The 18,580-nt window shown below is 37.8% G+C and overlaps 1 protein-coding gene across 1 annotated transcript in view; it reads right to left on the bottom strand.

The window, feature by feature from the left end:
• The window catches only part of GAPVD1 (GTPase activating protein and VPS9 domains 1), a 76,552-nt gene that overhangs the window by 30,802 nt on the left and 27,170 nt on the right, over positions 1 to 18,580 (bottom strand). The window contains 8 exon segments of the mRNA XM_006834766.1: positions 2,183 to 2,263; positions 3,328 to 3,415; positions 6,071 to 6,441; positions 6,567 to 6,644; positions 9,860 to 9,979; positions 10,451 to 10,585; positions 11,654 to 11,794; positions 13,898 to 14,071. Coding sequence (XP_006834829.1) covers positions 2,183 to 2,263; positions 3,328 to 3,415; positions 6,071 to 6,441; positions 6,567 to 6,644; positions 9,860 to 9,979; positions 10,451 to 10,585; positions 11,654 to 11,794; positions 13,898 to 14,071 — 1,188 coding nt within the window.

Genomic DNA, 18,580 nt, shown 5'->3' with positions numbered 1-18,580 from the left:
TATGGGTTCTTTTTCTTAGTCTTTCACAGTTAGTGGTCCTATGCAGTATTTCTCCTTTTGTGACTGACTAATTTCACTCAACATAATATCCTCAAGGTTCATCCATGTTATGTGGTGGCTTGCAGCTTCCTTGTTATTCTTCAAGGTAGCATAATATTCCATTGTGTGTATGTACCATAGTTTGTTTATCCATTCTTTAGTTGATGGGCACTTTGGTTGTCTCCATCTTTTTGCTATTGTAAATAGTGCTGCTATAGGATGATGTTTTTATTGGTTCAATTGTGAGGATTTTTGTTTTCTTTATATTGAGGTACAATCCATACTGAAGGTTACAGTATTTGATGATCATCAGTAGTTAGAATTTAAAGTACTTTTAAGTTATTAATTCAACATTTTTAAAAGATAAAATTTCATAAATATTTCACTTTGTAAACTTATGCATTACTTAACACTAGTAATGTGGTTCTGTCGCAAATTAGCCCACTGCCATCAAGTTGATTCCAACTCAGAGAGTTGGGTCTCAAAGGCTGTAAATCTTTAGAAAAATCTTTAGAAAAAAGCAGACTGCTACATCTTTGTCCAACAGAGGAGCTAGTGAGTTCAAATCAACCTTTTGGAGGGAAGCTGACAGATTAACAACTGATCCACCAGTGCTCCACAGTAACATGGTTGTTACTGTTAAGTGCTGTCAAGTTAGTTTTGACTCATAGCGACCCTGTCTAGGGTTTCCAATGAGCAGCTAGATTTGAACTGCCAACCTCATGGTTCGCAGTCCAGTGCTGATCCTACAGTGCCAAACCACAAGTCCCAGTAACATGGTGCTGTTGTAAAGTGCCATCAAGTCAGTTCGACCCATAGCGACCCAGTATACGGTTTCTGAGGAGCCGCTGGTGAGCTTGAACCACCGACCTTGCAGTCTTTCAAACCGTTAGTATATATAAATAGCCCCACCAAAAGGGCTCATCCTAATCAGAATGTAATTTGCTGACGAACAGTGATCATACATTACTAGACTTGATTCTCAAAACACTTAGCACAATGCCTGGCATGAGTTGATTTCAACAAGTACCTACTGATTGAATAAGGTGCTCGAATGCTCTCAGCAGAAAACCATGGCCTGTAAGCACACCTCTCTGATGTTCAAAACCCTTTACTCCATCCAAGGAGGTCATCATATCAGATAAAGCAAAAGTTAGGACACAGAATATACCTAAATATATAGGACTAGATATTAAAATAAAATTCACTAAAATGAGATTCCTACCTGCATGATGAACTTTTTGAGGAGGATGTTCTTTTGAAACCTATCCTGTTTTTAGATAATTTCTTGATTTTAACTTAGTGAGATATATTTAAAATCAAGATAAGAACAAAAGAGATGATAAATGAACTTCCCGTCTAGATGATGCTATTGTATACAGCCTTCAAACTCTAGGTTGAGTTATTAACAATACCTCTCAAACTCTTGCCTTTTAGAATATAATGTACCAAAAAGCACCTGCAGAAATACAAATGCTGATTGAGGTAAGAACCCAACTCCTAATTACAGTTTCTTTTGGTTAAACAGCAATGTTAAATTGGTTCAAGCTGAAAAAAAATTGGTAAAGTTCATAAAACTTTTATTATAATGACTGCCATTTATAATACTGTTTAAATAAATACTTTTATCACCAAATAAAAGAAAATGATTAGGTTAAACAGGATTTCATTGTGATCCTGAATAATCAAGAACTATAGATGGAAATAAATTTAGAGTTCTATGATCAACATTAGAGAAAACTACACAATCAGTGATCCAAGGATATAGCATGCATAGTACCCAAACTGTCATGACAGACTTTCCTAAAAGGCACTGTGTGCCATCGTCTCACTAGCTGTCCAGTTGCACGGTATGCCTAGAGGCTCAGAATCAGGGGCCTCATCATAAACAGAAGTTATGATAATGAGGATGATGATGGTGGTGGCAGTCTGCAGGAAGAGCACACTGAGATTCACTGTGGCCGCCAAACAGAAACCACAGAGCTATGAAGAACATACTCCCCACTGTACACACACACACACACACACACACACACATACACACACTCTTCTAAAAAGGCAACTCTTATGGCACCCAAGAAAAAGTGTTATGAAATATGTGCTCTGGGAATGAAGGAGCCAGGAAGTCCATGGGTCTACAAACCTGTGAGTGTTGAGAATCTGTCAGGCCCCAGATCATCTTTGTCTTTTTCTTGTTTTTCTTTCTTTCTAAATGGTATAGGAGCTGGAAATTAAATAAAGTCAGTAGTGTGACATATAACATACTGCACTACTTGGAAGACAGCAGTCATTTTGGAGTTACTGGTGTGCCAACCTTTCTAAGTGAAAGGAGGTTGAAAAGTTTAAAATCTAAGAAATAGGGAGCATCAATTGATAATAGTTCTTAACATAGCACTGAAGGTTCTTAAATTAGTTTTCAGAATCTGTTTTGGTGTCAAGAATGTTTTACTGGGAATCAACTGGAAATAAATCAAAACCATTGCCTCTTAACTTCTGCTCAAAAACAACACATTCAGAACTCCGAGCATCATTCTCTCATCAAGTGGGCTTGAGTATGGCGTGAAAGCAGCTCTCGTTAGCTCCTCAGTGCCACAATGCTGAGAAGAGGCCTTTGGAAGAAGTCCCTAGCTTTAATCCTATATGATTTCTCCCCTCAAGAAGAGATGCTTTTGCCAACTCAAATCTCAATATCCACGGGTAGGATGCCAGGTTATTCACAAAATAAAAAGAAATAATTATAAACAATTGCCTTCTAACATAAATACTAATATTAAGGGAATAAATATTATCTGAGTCCTGATGTGGCGCTACAGGATAAGCACTGGACTGATTTGGCAGTTCAAACCCACCAGCCACTCTTGGAAATGCTATACAGAGTTGCTATGAGTCAGAACCGACTTGACGGCACACAACAACAGACATACTCATTGAACATAGATATAAAAAGCTTAATTTTATTCCAGGAATGTAAAGGATGACTTTTCAATGTTTAATTATAAATAACATCCCTTTTTCCTGTAGTAATTAATTAATAGTAATGCATATTATATGATATTTAAATAACCATGACCTGGCATGATTTCCATTATTGAAATCACTACCACTTCCTGCAAAGAACAAGAACTGTCGCTTCTAAAGCTCTGCCTTAGCATCCACTCTGAGAGAATAACTAGAAATTTAGGCCCAGCAAGCCTCACAGAGAAACTGAAGTATTAGGTCTCTGAAAGAGATTTTTGAGGCATTGCTTTTTGTTACTAACACAGCATTTTAATACTTTTATGAAATTACCTTTAGGCATAGCTGAAACAAAACGTTTTCTCCACCATGGTCTATTCCTGTCTGATTTCTCATCATCACTATCTTTGCGTTCTTCAGTCTGTAACAAAAAGATGCTTCAGTTGGAGTTGGGCAGAATAATAAATTAGTATGAATAAGATTTTAGTAAGTCTGGGAAAAACAAAAACCACTCAATTGCCTTAAATTAATAGGTGCTTTTATTCACCAAAGAGGTATGTATATTCTTTAAAACAATCAGTCATATGAGATCAAATGGGCAGCAACTGCCCAGGGATAAAGCTCTGAAGGCAGGAAAGGAACGGAAAAAAGGACAAATGAAAATGGGTAGCGCAGGGAAAATGTGGGAAGACTGTAGTTATATTGTGGAATTATCACAAAACGTGTATGAGTTGTTGAAAATCCCATTATGCTCTGCAACCTTTCACCCAAATCACAAGTTTAAAAAAAAAAAAAAAGTTCCTACTGCTATGTAAGTAACTTCTGAAGCATGGCAAAGTACCTTTTAAGCATCAGACTGTGTGAACTCCTTGAGGGCAAGCATTACCTCAATATTCTTAGTAAACCCAATTGCTAAATACAAAGCCTGGCACACAATAGACACTCGATTCATACATATTGAATATGATTAAATTAATTCAAATAAACTTAAAGTAATAGTAGAGGATGACAGTAATATCAAAAATGAATGAGAATGTGTACTATGTGCCAAACACTAAGAGGAAGCATATGTATTATCTCATTTAATCCTCACAGCAGCCTTCAAAGACAGGCACTACCACAAAGACCTTTCTATCAATGCAAAGTATCAAGCTAAAAAGATTATCTCCGTATCTTCCCCAAGTGTGACTTCAGTTTAGATGGGACCAACTCCCAAATTCAAGTTCTGATCATCAATCATATTATCAAGACTACATGTCAAAGGGCCTGGACTATAATTTCCTTAACTGATATATTATGTGACCTTTTATTTTTTCATCTACAAAATTGGGAAAGCCCAAGTAGAAAAACAAAGGCATATACAAGCCCATTCTCCCTAGTTTTGCCCACTGAGAGGTTGAGAGTAGCAACATGTCTTCAGCAATGAGCATATTTAGAACTCAAACTTAAGAGTTCTAAAAACCATTTTCCACTAAAAGAACAAAGATCCCTTGGAGAAATGACTGTGTACAGGGCTAGGGGTTGGTACATCTTGGTGGTGGTGGTGACTGTATGCTGTCAAATCGATTCCGACTCACAGTGACTCTGTATAAGGTTTCCAAAGTTGTAAATCTTTATGGGAGCAGAACACCTCATCTTTCTCCCAAGGAGTGACTGGTAGATTCAAACTGCTAATCTTGTGGTCAGCAACCCAGCTTGTAATCCACTATACTACCACGTCTCCTTGGTACGTCTTCAGGTAGATAAAGTACAAGATAGGCTTGGACCATCTTATGCCGAAAAGCAACAAATATTCAATGATGGGATTATGTCAAAAGAACCCAGGAATCACCTTAAAGGGACTCTCAATGGCCAAATCAGGGACAAGAGACCTTCAAAGTAAAAGACAGTTGTTGTTAAGTGCCGTTGAGTTGAATCCAATTCGTACTGATCCTGTACAGGGTTCCCAAGGAATAACGGGGTGGGTTTGAACTGCCAACTTTGTGTTTAGCAGTCCAATATTTATCCTACACTGCCATACCAGGACTCCATGTTAAAGATAGCAGTTAACAAACCCATTGACTAAAATAGAAATTATGAGATCATAGATATAAATTAACAAGTAGATAAAAATAAAGTGTGAAGAATAGTATATGTACATGATTTCAAAGTACCTCGTCACAAAACATTTTTTTATTAATTAAAAGGGGAAGAGAGAATTTTATAGTGGTAAAGACTGGCAAAAAACACCTTCATCTAGTGATTTAAATGCACAGCATCAGTAATAAAATAATTAAAATTGCATGCTGATAGACTACAATGAAAAAATGCAGCATTAATTTAGTGATATTCCTGCCAGAGTTGAATGACTTAAAACCACTAACATTTATCATGAGAAAACATTAAATTCACATTAAGAAACATTTTACAAAGTAAGTATCCTGTCATTTTCAGAATGTCAATGTAACGAACATCATGGAAAAACTGTTCTAGAGTGAACGATACTACAGAGACATCACAATACAACACGTACTTCTGACTGGGATCTTTTCACTATAAAAAATGGTACAAGGATAAATGAGGAAATATGACTGGAGTACAAACATTAGTTGGTAGTAATGTATCGATGCTAGTTTCTTGATTTTGGCAGCTGTAAGAGTGTTCAGAGATGATGGAACATCAGGATGGTAACTTACTCTCAAAGGGCTCAGGGAAAAAGTTCTTCGTATTTACAGTTCTTCCAACTTTTTTTTTCCAATTTTGTGATTGTTTTAAAATAAACATTAATAGCACATCTAACAACATCTTAGAGGACTGTGAGATTTAAATAAAATTAAATCTAAAGCTATTTGCAGAAAAGTATCACAAAATGTAAAATACTAATACTATAAAACCAAAGTTGCATAAGTTTCCTATGGGTTGTGATCATGGGCATATTAGATTAACAAATCATCTTTAGTCATGACAACCAATTATCTTTAATCCTAGATTTGTATATTTCACTAAAATTGCAGATATCAAGAGAACTAAGCAAATTTTAAAATACTAATGCTGACCACACAATTAGAAATAATTCTATATGGACTGGCTACCATACCTCTCCTCTTGATGAGTCCTTACTCGGGGATGAAGATGATGAGTGAGGTGCAGCCACCAAAGAAGTAGCACCAATGACTGCAGCTGGAGGGAGTTCTCTCTCTTCATTCCCTGGACGTCGGTTCCAACTGGGGTCACTCATGGGTCGCCGGACAGAAGATACTATATCAGAGCTCCTGCTGCGAACTAATCTCTCAGGGTAAGAATGCCTTAGCTTGAATGCCTCCATTTCAGCTGGAGTTAAAACATGTGAACCAAAGTTTGGCAACCTGGCCTCATTTCCTCCAACAGCTCCTTCCAGGATTGGGGGATCCGGTGGTGGATGTGATGGTCTAGCATAGTGAACTTTTGGCCTTACCACAGCAGAAGCCCCTTGAACACAGAAAAAGAATTTTGCAGCAGAGACAAAAATGATCCAACAAAAGCGTTCACACAGGGTATTAGTTTCTTTCTTCTGTTTATGCCGAAGACAAGAGTCAAAAGTATGGCTAGTTTACCTTCATGTGAAGACAGTGGATCAAACATGGCAAGCAGAGACTCTGACTGAGAAGGCGGTGAGGTCAGGTGATGGATGCCTGAAATAGAATATCAAACTGTGACACTAAATCAGAATTTATGGGGTTCAAGCATTTCTTTGACAGCTTTATTTTATTGCTCAATTAGAACGGAACCTCAGAAGTATACAGGCAGGAGTGGCGGGAGGCAAGAGAGATTTAATAGATATAAAATTCTGATTATCTCAAATTTATTTTGTTTGTAATCTATATGCATGGATATTTTCAAAAAAATGAAAATAATTGCATTTCAGTAGTCTAGATAAGCATATGATTATTACTTTTAACGGAGTACTGGTGTGGCACTGAAGAATAATCACTGGACAGATAACCACAAGATTGGCAGTTCAAACCCATGTGCCATTTCTTGGAAATGCTACACAGGGTCATGATCAGTCAGAACTGACTCCATGGCACTTAACAATAACATTATTTTTACTGGTCAAATAGTGCAAAAAGCAGTCAGAAGACCGAAGCCAGAAAAACCTCCAGTAAAAACTTCTCTTGAGCCTCATATTTCCCAGTTAAAAAAACAGAAACAAAAAAGGACAATATTATTTGCAGAGGAGTATGAGTAAAAAGTGTAAAATTTGGAATTCTAATATTGTTCTCACAAAACTAATCAATAATTTAAAAGACTATGTTGTTGTTTTGTTAGGTGCCATCCAACTCACAGCTATCCTATGCACAAGAAGGAAACACTGACCCTGCTGCAGTGAAATTGCTACATTTGAGCTCACTGGTGTCGCTACTGTGTCAATCCATCTTGTTGGGGGTCTTCTTCTTTTTCACTGACCCTCCATTTTACCAAGCAAGATGTTCTTCTCCAGGGGCCAGTCCCTCCTGATAATATATCCAAAGTATGAGAGATGAAGTTTCACCAATCTGGATTCTAAGGAGCATTCTGGCTGCTCTTCTTCCAAGATATATTTGTTTGCTCTTTCATGGTATTTTTAATATTCTTCTCAAACATAATAATTCAAATATATCAATCCTTTTGTCTTCCTTATTCGTTGTCCAACTTTCACATGCATATGAGATGATTGAAAATATCATGGCGTAGAAACAAGTGTAAATTGCTACAATTTGATGAACTTGACCTGTATTTAGGGATGTAGTAGCTCAAAATACCAACTGAGAGGGAAGGAGTCTTCACATCAGGTATCAATCCTATCCCCTCTATATACAGGGTTAGTAGGGAAGGGCAACTTAAACATTGACTACTTAAAATGGGGGTGCTATACAGGTATGAAGTGACTGGCTTAAACATTTTCATGAGGGAGTTGAGTTTCAGAGTACACGGGAGAAGGTAGAATTCCCCACTGAATAGTTTTCATCTTGTCTAGCCAGGTCTGGTGAAAGGAGATAGGGATAAACTTCTTATATTTCAATAGTGAATAATTGCTATCATGACTAATTGCGACTGTCACAACTGTAAAGGTAGAAGTTTTATAACAAAAAGGAGGGAATAATCTATAGTCCAGGAACAGCGGACCCTAGGACCATCAAGGGAGAAGAGCACAAGCAGAATGTGGGACCCTATCCAGAGAAGCAGCAACACCAGAGATGGAGACAGAGATGATAACATAAAGAAATAGAGCAGCTGAGGACTCTAGACTCATGGAAAGAGAAATGCTGTGTGCTGGCAGGCTTGCAGAATGTGCCCTTTGGTTGTTTAAATGATTATATATTCCTGAGTGTTTCTGTGTACATCCCTCCCTCAAAAAAACAACAGGGAATAGAGGCAAATACTGTTGAATGATGAAGCACAGAGGAGATTGTAACCATTGCAATGAAACGATGAGTGTAACACCGATGTTCTCCCATGTAAACTAGCACTCAATTTATAATAAAAACATATCATGGTTTGAGTCAAGTACATCTTGGGTCAAACAAAGTTTGATATCTTTGTTCTATAACAATTTAAAAAGGTCTTTTGCAGCAGATTTGCCTAATGCAATATGCCATTTGATTTCTTAACTACTGCTTCCATGAACGTTGATGTGGATCCAAGCAAAATGAAGTCTTCGACAACTTAAATCTTTTTTCCATTTATCATAATGTTATTTACTGGTCCAGCTGTTAGAATTTTTGTTTTCTTGCACTGAGGTGCAATCCATACTATAGTATGTGATCATCATTGGTTGTATCCTATGTGTACTGCCGGCTGTTAATGAGTCTTTCTCTGCAATCCTGATATTACCATCTTCTTCATATAATCCAGCTTCTCAGATTATTTGTTCAGCATACAGACTGAATAATTATGGTGAAAGGATACAACTCTGGTGCACACTTTTCCTGGTTTTAAACCATTCAGTATCCCTTTTTCTTTATTCTCTTATTCTTTCCAAAGACTGATTTTCTTGGTTGATGTATAGGTCACTCATGAGCACAATTTAATGTTCTAAAAGACGATTCTTTTAGCAATGTGATTCAGAGTTCTGTCATGATCCACACAGTCAAAAGCCTTTGCATAGTCGATAAAAAGCACATGTAAACATCTTTCAGATATTCTATGCCTTACATCAAGATCCATCTGACATCAGCAATATCCCTAGTTCCATGTCCTCTTCTGAATCTGGCTTGGATTTCTGACATTTCCTGTCGATGTACTGTTGCAGTCATTTTAAAATTACTGTCAGAAAAATTTTACTTGCATGTAATATTAATGATATTGTTTGATGATTTTTACATTCCAATGGGTCACCTTTCACTGAAAGGGACAGAAATAATAGATCTCTTCCAATCACAATTGGGCCACGTAGCTGCCTTCCAAATTTCTTGGCATAGATGGGTGAGTACCTCCCAATCTATCAGCATCAGTTTGCTGAAAGATTTCATTCGTATTCCATCAATTGCTTGAGGCTTCATTTTCACCAATGCCTTCTATAGAGCTTGGACTTTTTGGACTTCAGTATCATCAGTTCTTGATCATATGCTACCTCTTGAAATGGTTGAACATTGACCAATTCTTTTGGGCACAGTAACTCTGTATACTCCCTTCATCTTCTTTTGATGCATTCTACCTCATTCAATATTTTGCCCATAGAATCCTCTAATATTTCAAATCAAAGCTTGAATTTTGCACCAAATTTCAAACATTTATGCCTTTAAATACTGCCACATTATGCCCCAGTTGCTGAATCAATTGATATTATCACTAACAATGTGTAAGTGTTGTTTCTCCCCTTATCAGATAATTTTTTTAAAAAAGTCATTCTTATTTGCCTTCTTACCATGAGTTACTTCATCCATGTCTGGACTAGTGACAGAATCTTTACCACCAAAGTCAGAGCTGCACTCAGATCTCAGGTCTTCAATCTTATTGGGAATATCCTCAGAGGTTGCACTTATGCCTTTAAAAAAAATAGTAAGAGATAAACAGCAAGAACAACAACCTACCCCGCCCCCGCCACAAAAAAAAAACCCACGCACACAAATGTATAAGAAGTTTAGAAAATTTTAAACAGTCTTAAATTTTGGTTGTCACCCTTGTATACTGGTGAGCTATGTATGTCTTTTATCCTACTATTGCTTAAACATACTTGATTGGACAACATAATCAGAATTACCATGGGGTAACTAAACATAGTAGCAGAGACTACAAGAAAGAGAAAGAGCTGTAGAGGAACATACATAGACTGTTTGCCAATTACTTCAAAGGCTCTATAAAGTCAATTACAGTGTCACAAATTTAAGGTCCTACAGAAATAATTTCACTTCCTGGAAATTACTCAACTCTTAAAACCTATTTCTTCTATAATAGCTGCATAAATGGAGAGGCAGCACACCTCAAAGCCTTATTCCTTAAAACAAGACAGACATACCCGACACAACACTGAGGCCTGGTGTGCTGGGGCGGGAACTGACCTCCCTGACATCTGTATCATCAGATGTGCTACCCAGTCCAGAACAGCTCTCCAGTTCTTGTAGACGCTCCTCCTGCTTTAGGTCTGGGGCCTCTACATAGATGATATGAGTTATCACATAAGTGGTTCTGTTAGCATGTGACAGTTTCAACTTTTGTGATCCAGATGACTGAAAGCCACCAGGGTAAGAATAAAATCAGTGTAAATAGATTTCTAAATCTCAGTCAGCTGCAAAGTTAGTTAGATTAAGTGGTATCAGAGTCAAGACTGTGATTTATATCCCAATATAGGCCAGTTTATTGTGCACACATGAATATTCTGTTTCCAGAGCACTAATCTCATAAAGTATGCTATTGTTCAAACTGAACACTGGTAAGAGAGTACAGAAATAGCTTGCCATTTGATCAACCACTCCCTAAAACAGTAACTCCCATGTGTGCTCCATAGATGGTGAGCTAGTGCTACTGTCCCTTTATATAAAAATTATTAGCATTTGGTGGACTGCTTTAACATTATTATAAAGTACAGAAAAGGCTCATGAATTATTTTTGAGCCAAGGAAACCAGATAAAACATAATACAGATATATAACTAATTATATTTGCATTCTAGTAATTAACATTTATTTGAAGACTAAATATCTTCAAAAATCAGGGGAAAAAAACAAGTAAAAATATATAAGAAAAACACAAAAAATTTCAAATACATTTACAATAACTCTGCACAAAATGATTCTCAGCGCTCCAAAGTCTCAATTTCAAAGAATTATAAAAATATTAAGTATCTTTAAAAAAGTTAAGTTCTCTCCTGGAATAAACCTAAACATCCTTCCTGGGCATCCAACCACTTATGGTTTGAGCTGTGTTGCGATTCTATACTGTGATGAGTTAATGGGAGACACTGAACTCAATATCCCCACATAGAACCTTGATGAGTTACTAACAATTGCTTCCAAAATAACGAAGCACAGAGTCAGAAAGCACCTGCCAACTTAGCCAAGGCCATCCAATGCTATGTTTTTTCTGAATGGACAGAAAATACCCTAATTTCTCATCTGAAATTCTCAACAAGCGTTTGCCTCATACTTGTCAACAGAAATTAGGATACCTTACATTTAAAACTTCTGTGCAAATGAAAAAGAAAACATTGATGACATACTAACCTGAGTCACTTGGTAATACCTCTACACTCCAAGCTTCGCTGGTTGTCTCTGATATGGTAGAACCAGTGCAGGGGTCAAGAAGCACTGACCCTGAACCTGGTAGGCACAGCAAACTGCCTAACATGTTCTCTGCTGCTGCACCTGTATAACCAGTGGGGAGCAAAGGGTTAACAAAAGATCCTCATGGAAAGAGCAACAATGGAGAGAGGAGGATAATTAATTAATTAATTAATAGAACAATGGAGAGAGGACAAACAGTAAGCTAATAAAATCTTCTCTTTATTCTACCCACAAAACAGAAGCCATGGTAAGAGTAGTGTCAATCAGTAACACCACTAAACACACAAATTTCCAACTCTATTCACAATGGTACAACCTCCTTTTCATCCGTTTCTTCCTATTCACTTTTGACTCTCCATAGAGAAAACACACATTATTAACTTACAACTAGTTTCACAGGAAAGCTTATTTTGTGTCCCTATCATCTTTCTAAAAGGTACAGTCCTATAAGGATTAAGGAACAGACTCGATGGCACTTAAGAGGATTCTGGTCAGGTAACACAGGGGTTAAAAGCACTTGGCTGCTAACTGAAAGGTCAGTAGTTCAAACTCAACAGCATTTCTCTGCTTCCATAAAGATTTACAGCTTTGGAAACCCTATGGGGCAGGTCTACTCTTTCCTTTTGGATCTGTATGAGTTAGAATAGACTTGATAGCAACAGGATTTTGACAAAAATTAAAATATCTAGAGAAATTTAACCTCAGAAAGCTATACTGGCCAAATATGGTATATCCCCAGCACATTAGCCACATACTCAGAGCAATAAAATATATTTGCAGTAAAATACATGCCTCCTCTAGAGGATTCATTCATCTGCAAATACAATTTATTTTTCAAATACAGCTCTCCTGCCAGGAAAAATAATACTTTGACATCTGGAAAAAAGTAATGCAAACCAATTAAGAAATCCATTTACACCACTTAAAAACACAAACAGAAAGATTAAACATCATTGCACATCCACATAAAAATACTCAAGTTCAGACATCTCTGATATTTCCAAATGGGCTTACTAAAAGGACAATTCTGCTTCAATGCCTGGAAAGTTTTAGAAAAAAACTACTGGTACACATTATCTTTTAAAGAACTATCATGAACTAATTGCAATGAAAAGTCTAGAATTTGCCTAAAAATAACAGGGGGAGGGGACGGGAGGGCAGTAGTGGATGTGAATAAAATGGCCATGTGTGGCTCTAACTGTTGTAGCTGAGTGATGGCCACACCAGGTTCTTCATAGTATTCTCTTTTTATTTTTTGAAATTTTCTGACTTTTAAGAAAAAAATTAAGGAGGTGGTTACAAAACTGTTATAAATCTTTCAGTACCCATACAATTTGTTGTTGCTAAGTACCATGGAGTCGATTCCAACTCATAGTGACGCTGCTATAAATCTCTACAGGAGCAGAATGCCTCATCTTTCTCCCGTGGAACCACTGTTATTTTCAAACTGCTGACCTTGAGGTTGGCAGCCTGACTGGTAACCACTATGCTACCAGAGCTCTTTACCCATACAAAAGTACCCTCAATACTTGTGAATTTTAATATTATACCTCAATACACTTGACTTAAAAAGAAAAAAAATTGGTAAACCTTTGGAACAAAATTAATCCTTTCAGAGATGAATAAATATTTTTAGAGAACTTCAGTATCATATTATTCCAAAAGATTTTATGGCTACAGTGTATAAAAAATTTCATATTTAAGGCAAGGCACTCAAGTCTCTCAAAAGGAGAATATACTACTCATAGACAGATTAAGAACATACACACAAGACTTGACTAAAAGCTAATTCAAAAGATGAGTTTGCCATTTGTTTTATTTTGGGGGTGGGGTGGATTTAAATATAGAATGGAAAAACACTACCTACATTTAAATAGGGAGTCCTGGTGTGGCGCAGCAGGGTAATGAACTGGACCGCAAAGTCAGTTTGAACCACCAAGGTCGGCAGTTCAAACTTACCAGCTGCTCCTCGAAAACCCTATACAGGGTTGCTATGAGTCAGAACCAACTCCACGGTACTTAACAACAACAATAATTAAGCAAAAAGTACAAAAACACTTTGCTAATGTAGTTATCACAGTTTCTCTGTTAGTGCTAATCCAGTGAGTCAGAGTACTCTTGAAGGGTGAGTAGCTACATGAGTAACTAAATAGCAATCTTCCAGAGAGATTAAATAGCAGTTACCTGCAATTTCCTGTAAGCGATCTTCATCAATGTTAGGGTCAAAGTCACTTCCCAAGACATCTGTACTCCAGGTCTCACTCACTGTTTCTGATATGTCCCTATCATCTGTTAGTCCCATCATGTCACGAATTTCAAACTTCCTTAGTTTATCATCAAGATTATCTTGCGTTGTGGCTATCAAAAACAAAATTAAACACTTTTTTGAAGGTAGCATAGCACAACCACTATTGAAAATAGTACGGTGCTTCCTTAAAAAGCTAGAAATAGAAATACCACATGATCCAGCAATCCCAATCCTAGGGATGTATCCTAGAGAAATAAGAAGAGTGACATGAATAAACTTATACACACTCATGTTCATCACAGCATTACTCACAATACAAACAGATAAATGAAAAAACAAACTGTAGTATATACATACAATGAATACTATGCAATAATTAGTAACAATGATAAATCTGTGAAATATCTCACAACATAGATGAAACGGAAGGACATTATGTTGAGGAAAGTAAGTTTAATACAAAAGGACAAACATTGTAGGAGACCAGCTGCTCCTCAGAACCCTATACGGGGTCACTACAGGTCGGAACCGACTCAATGGCACATCACAACAACAACAACTATTATAAAAAGTCAAGAACAGGTTTACACAAAGAAAGAAACAGTCTTTGATGGTTATAAGTAAACAGAAGGGAGTGAAGGGAAGGAGAAAAACTAGATAGTAGACAAGTGTTAATTTTAGTCAAGAGAAAGGCAATACCTAATACGGGGGAAGTAAGCTCAACACAATTCAAAGAAAGACACTGAGAAGTATGCAGAACAAAAGACAACTTAGGTAAATGCTATAACATATATAAGGAGTCCTCCTGTGGCACTGTAGGGCAAGCACTTGACTGCAAAGTAGGTTTGAACCACCAGGTCGGCAGTTCAAACTTACCAGTCGTCCTGTGAAAACCCTATACAGGCTCAGAGCAAACCCCCTTCCAAGACTAAGACTCAAGTCCCCACGAGCAGGCATGTGGTCTGGCTGGTGACCACTTTTGTTACCGATAAGGGGAAGTGGGGTAAAAACAGCAATGAAGTTGTGAGCTAAGTCTGACCACATTCAATAGACTCCTACGAACCCGGTTGGAGATCTGGTTGGCCAGCAGTATAGCAAGACCTGGGGACTCCTGGGCCCAGAGACAGTGACATGGCCACAAAGGACTAAAGTTGAGAGTGACTCGTCCAGCTGATATGAAGTGAGAGGAGATGCACAAGAATACCCATACTTGCAGACAGTACCCACTTGACCTGGCTTCAGTGGCTGGATGATCAGAACTTGACTAGAAGAAGAACGAAGAGGGGAAAAAAAGAGTAATCTGATACAATTTGGTGAACTTTACCTATACTTATGGATATAGTAGCTCAAAAGAGGGAACAGCAAGGATCATTCCCACCGCTTTGGTACACAGGGTTGACAGGGATGAGCAACTTAAGATACTGGCTACCCAAAATGGGGGCGCTACAAAGGCAAGAAGTGCTGGCTTACAAGCTTTGAAGAGGGAGCCTAGTTCCAGAGGGTACAGGGGAAGGTAGAATCTCTACTGAGTCGTTTACAAGCTGTTGGGATAAGGCTGATAAAAGGAGATGGGGATAAGACTCTTGTGGTACAATAGTGAATAACTGTTATCAGGACTGACTGTGAGGGTCAGAAATGTAAAGGTAGATGTTTTGTAACAAAAGGAGGGAAGTGGTTGATTTTGCAGTCCAGAAGCAGAGGTCCCTAGGACCATCAAGTAAGAATGGAGTGCGGGACCCTACCCAGAGAAGCAGTGATGCCAGAGATGGAGGCAGAAATGATGACATGGAGAGATGGGAGCAGCTGAGGACTCTGATAATCAGGGAGGGAGAGGGGCTGTGTGCTGATGGCCGGGGAAGCAGGCTTGCCCTTTGGTTGTTTGATGTTTGATGTACCCTTTGGTTGTTTGAGGATGCACAGAGGGGACTGTGATCATTACAATGAAATGAAATATGATAGGATGAATGTAAAGCTGGTGTCATCCCATGCAAACTAACACATAATTCACAATAAAAACTAAAAACTAAAAATGAAAAAAAGGATAAGGTAGGGACCAAAGAAACACACAAAACAAAACAAAAAAACTCTATACAGGGTTGATATGAGTCAGAACCAACTAAACGGCACTTAGCAACACAACAATCTAGTCCTGAAACAGCAGTAGTAATTAATAATAATTTGGAAGTTGATAAATAAGATAAATATGTAAGCTAAACAGGTGAGGTAGGTCATATGAGAGTACACCTACATACATGTATGGTAGTGGGTATTTCTACACATCTATTTGCAAATGCTGTATTATACTCATGTACAGAGCAGTTACAGAAACTACTTAAACAAATAGGCTTACTGATCTGAAAGAGACTAGAAGGATCTGAGACTACTCTCCAAAAAAAAAAAACCTTATAAACTTTAAATATTTTCAGAGATCACCATCCAGCTAAATAATGTTATGTGCCATCAGGTCATTTCTGACTCACAGCAACCTTATAAAGAGGTTCCAAGGAGCAGCTGGTGAGTTTGAAACACCAATATTATAGAACCAGTTCAGTGCTGATCCTATAAGCACCACACCAGGACTCCAAGAGCTGAAGAATCTAAAGCCCCAAGAGGTATATAAACTTGTCTACAAGATCACGTAGCTAAGATGTGGAACCAGCCAAATAGGCAGGGCTGAAAAACAAGAAGCATGAAGAATAAGCTCCTCAGAACAATCAACTATTTGATACCAACAGGGCAACATCTGCTAAAGCCAAAGATACAAAAATAGGGAAAGTAGACAACAAAACTGGGTAAATCGGGAGGAACTAGGTAGAGTGCTGACATGGATTGCAACTGATGTCACAGAACAATCTGTGGAACTGGGAAATCTAATTTACTAAGATAACGTTCACCTAAAGCACAACAGAGTATTTGTTTAAAATAATTGTTGTTGTTTTTGTTAAGTGCCGTGGAGTTGGTTCCGACTCACAGTGACCCTGCACAGGGTTTCCGAGGCTGCAAATCTTTACAGGAGCAGTACACCTCATCTTTCTCTCGCAGAAAGTTTCAAACTGCCGGCCTTGAGGTTAGCAGCCCGATTTGTAACAGGAGATTCTACTCAACAAGTTCACTATGAGTAGTAACTGACTACAGAGCAATAGGAATTTTGTTGTTTTTAAATGCTGTCGAGTTGGTTCCGACCCATAGCGACCCTGTATAGGGTTTCCAAAGAGCGGCTGGTGAGCTTGAACCTCCAACCTTGTGGTTCAAACCAACTTTGCAGTTCAATGCATTAACCCATATCTCCACACCAGGACTGCAATGGAATTTTATGTACTATTTAATCCTATTCATAGTGAAAAGTAATAGTACTATAAATGTGATTTAAATTGCAGAGCAAAATTAACTTAAAGAAAAAGCAAACTTAAAATACCCACCAAAGACTAGATTTGTGCTTGAATCATTGAAACAAAACTATCTCTTCAGGTGGTCTTTTAAGCCTATTTAGAAAATAATGCATTAAAGACTCTTTCAGAGAACTGTCTATATTTGCTTAGAGGGAAGTGAATTTGGATCGATGGTAGAAGTTTGTCAAGAAAAGTGGTGTTAACTTGAAGATGTAAGCAACATCAATGAATTGTACATGTTGAAGTTGTTATTGTTGTTAAGTGCCATCGAGTCAGTTCCGACTCATAGTGACCTGCATAGGATCTCTGAAGAGCGCTTGTGAGTTTGAACCACCAATCTTGCAGCTCAAACTGACCTTGCGGTCTAGCTCATTATCCTGCAACGCCACATCAGAACTCCACGTTTAAGTGGTTTGTTTTATTGTGTATATGTTATCCAAAATACAAAATAATATATTTTCAAACAAAAAAGCCTCACCTATTTAAAAGGGAAAAAGGTAGCATAGCTATGACTTTTAATAAAGAACTGTGATAACTTCAAGTTACATATTTTATCATTAACACTGTACACTATATTCTGAAACACTGAATTTTTCCCACAGAAAAGACATATCCTTTTCTGAACTGAGATCAGCATATACATACGTACTCCCTTACGGTAGGTTAACTGAGGCCACTGATGTAATCAGTTGTCTCCCTATATCCACTGTCCTTTGCAGAATCACTTTAAAAGTCATCTCATCAACTGCTGGGCTACATTTCCCTCTCTTTGAATATGCACTGGACTTGTATCTTGCTTTGGTCAATAGGGTGGGGAAGGGAGGAAGTATGCTAATTGTGAGTCAGTACTCAAGAGAACTTGTAAAACCTTATTTTTAACTTTTTATTGTGAACTGAGTACAGATTTACAGACAAGATCATCAGTTTTACATTAAAAAATTACACCCTTTGGTGCATCTCAATGATTTTAACTCCCTCCATGCAACAAGAATGGGCGCATTCAGGGTGGTATGGCCGTAGACCTGGTCTCCAGACACCTCTCACCCCGCTGCTCCGTGGTCTGGGTTTCATTTAACACCTTCACCAGGTCTGTGCAGTGGTCGCACTTCGTTTAACCACCGCCAGATAGTTGTCTTCCAAATTTCTTGGCAGAGATGAGTGAGTGCCTCTTGTGCCACCTCACTTTCTTGAAAGATTTCAATTTTTATTCCATCAATTCCTGGTGCCTTG

The sequence above is a fragment of the Chrysochloris asiatica genome, unplaced genomic scaffold (genome assembly GCF_000296735.1).
Source record: "Chrysochloris asiatica unplaced genomic scaffold, ChrAsi1.0 scaffold00014, whole genome shotgun sequence".
NCBI lineage: Eukaryota > Metazoa > Chordata > Mammalia > Afrosoricida > Chrysochloridae > Chrysochloris > Chrysochloris asiatica.
This window is presented reverse-complemented; position numbering and strand designations above follow the sequence as displayed.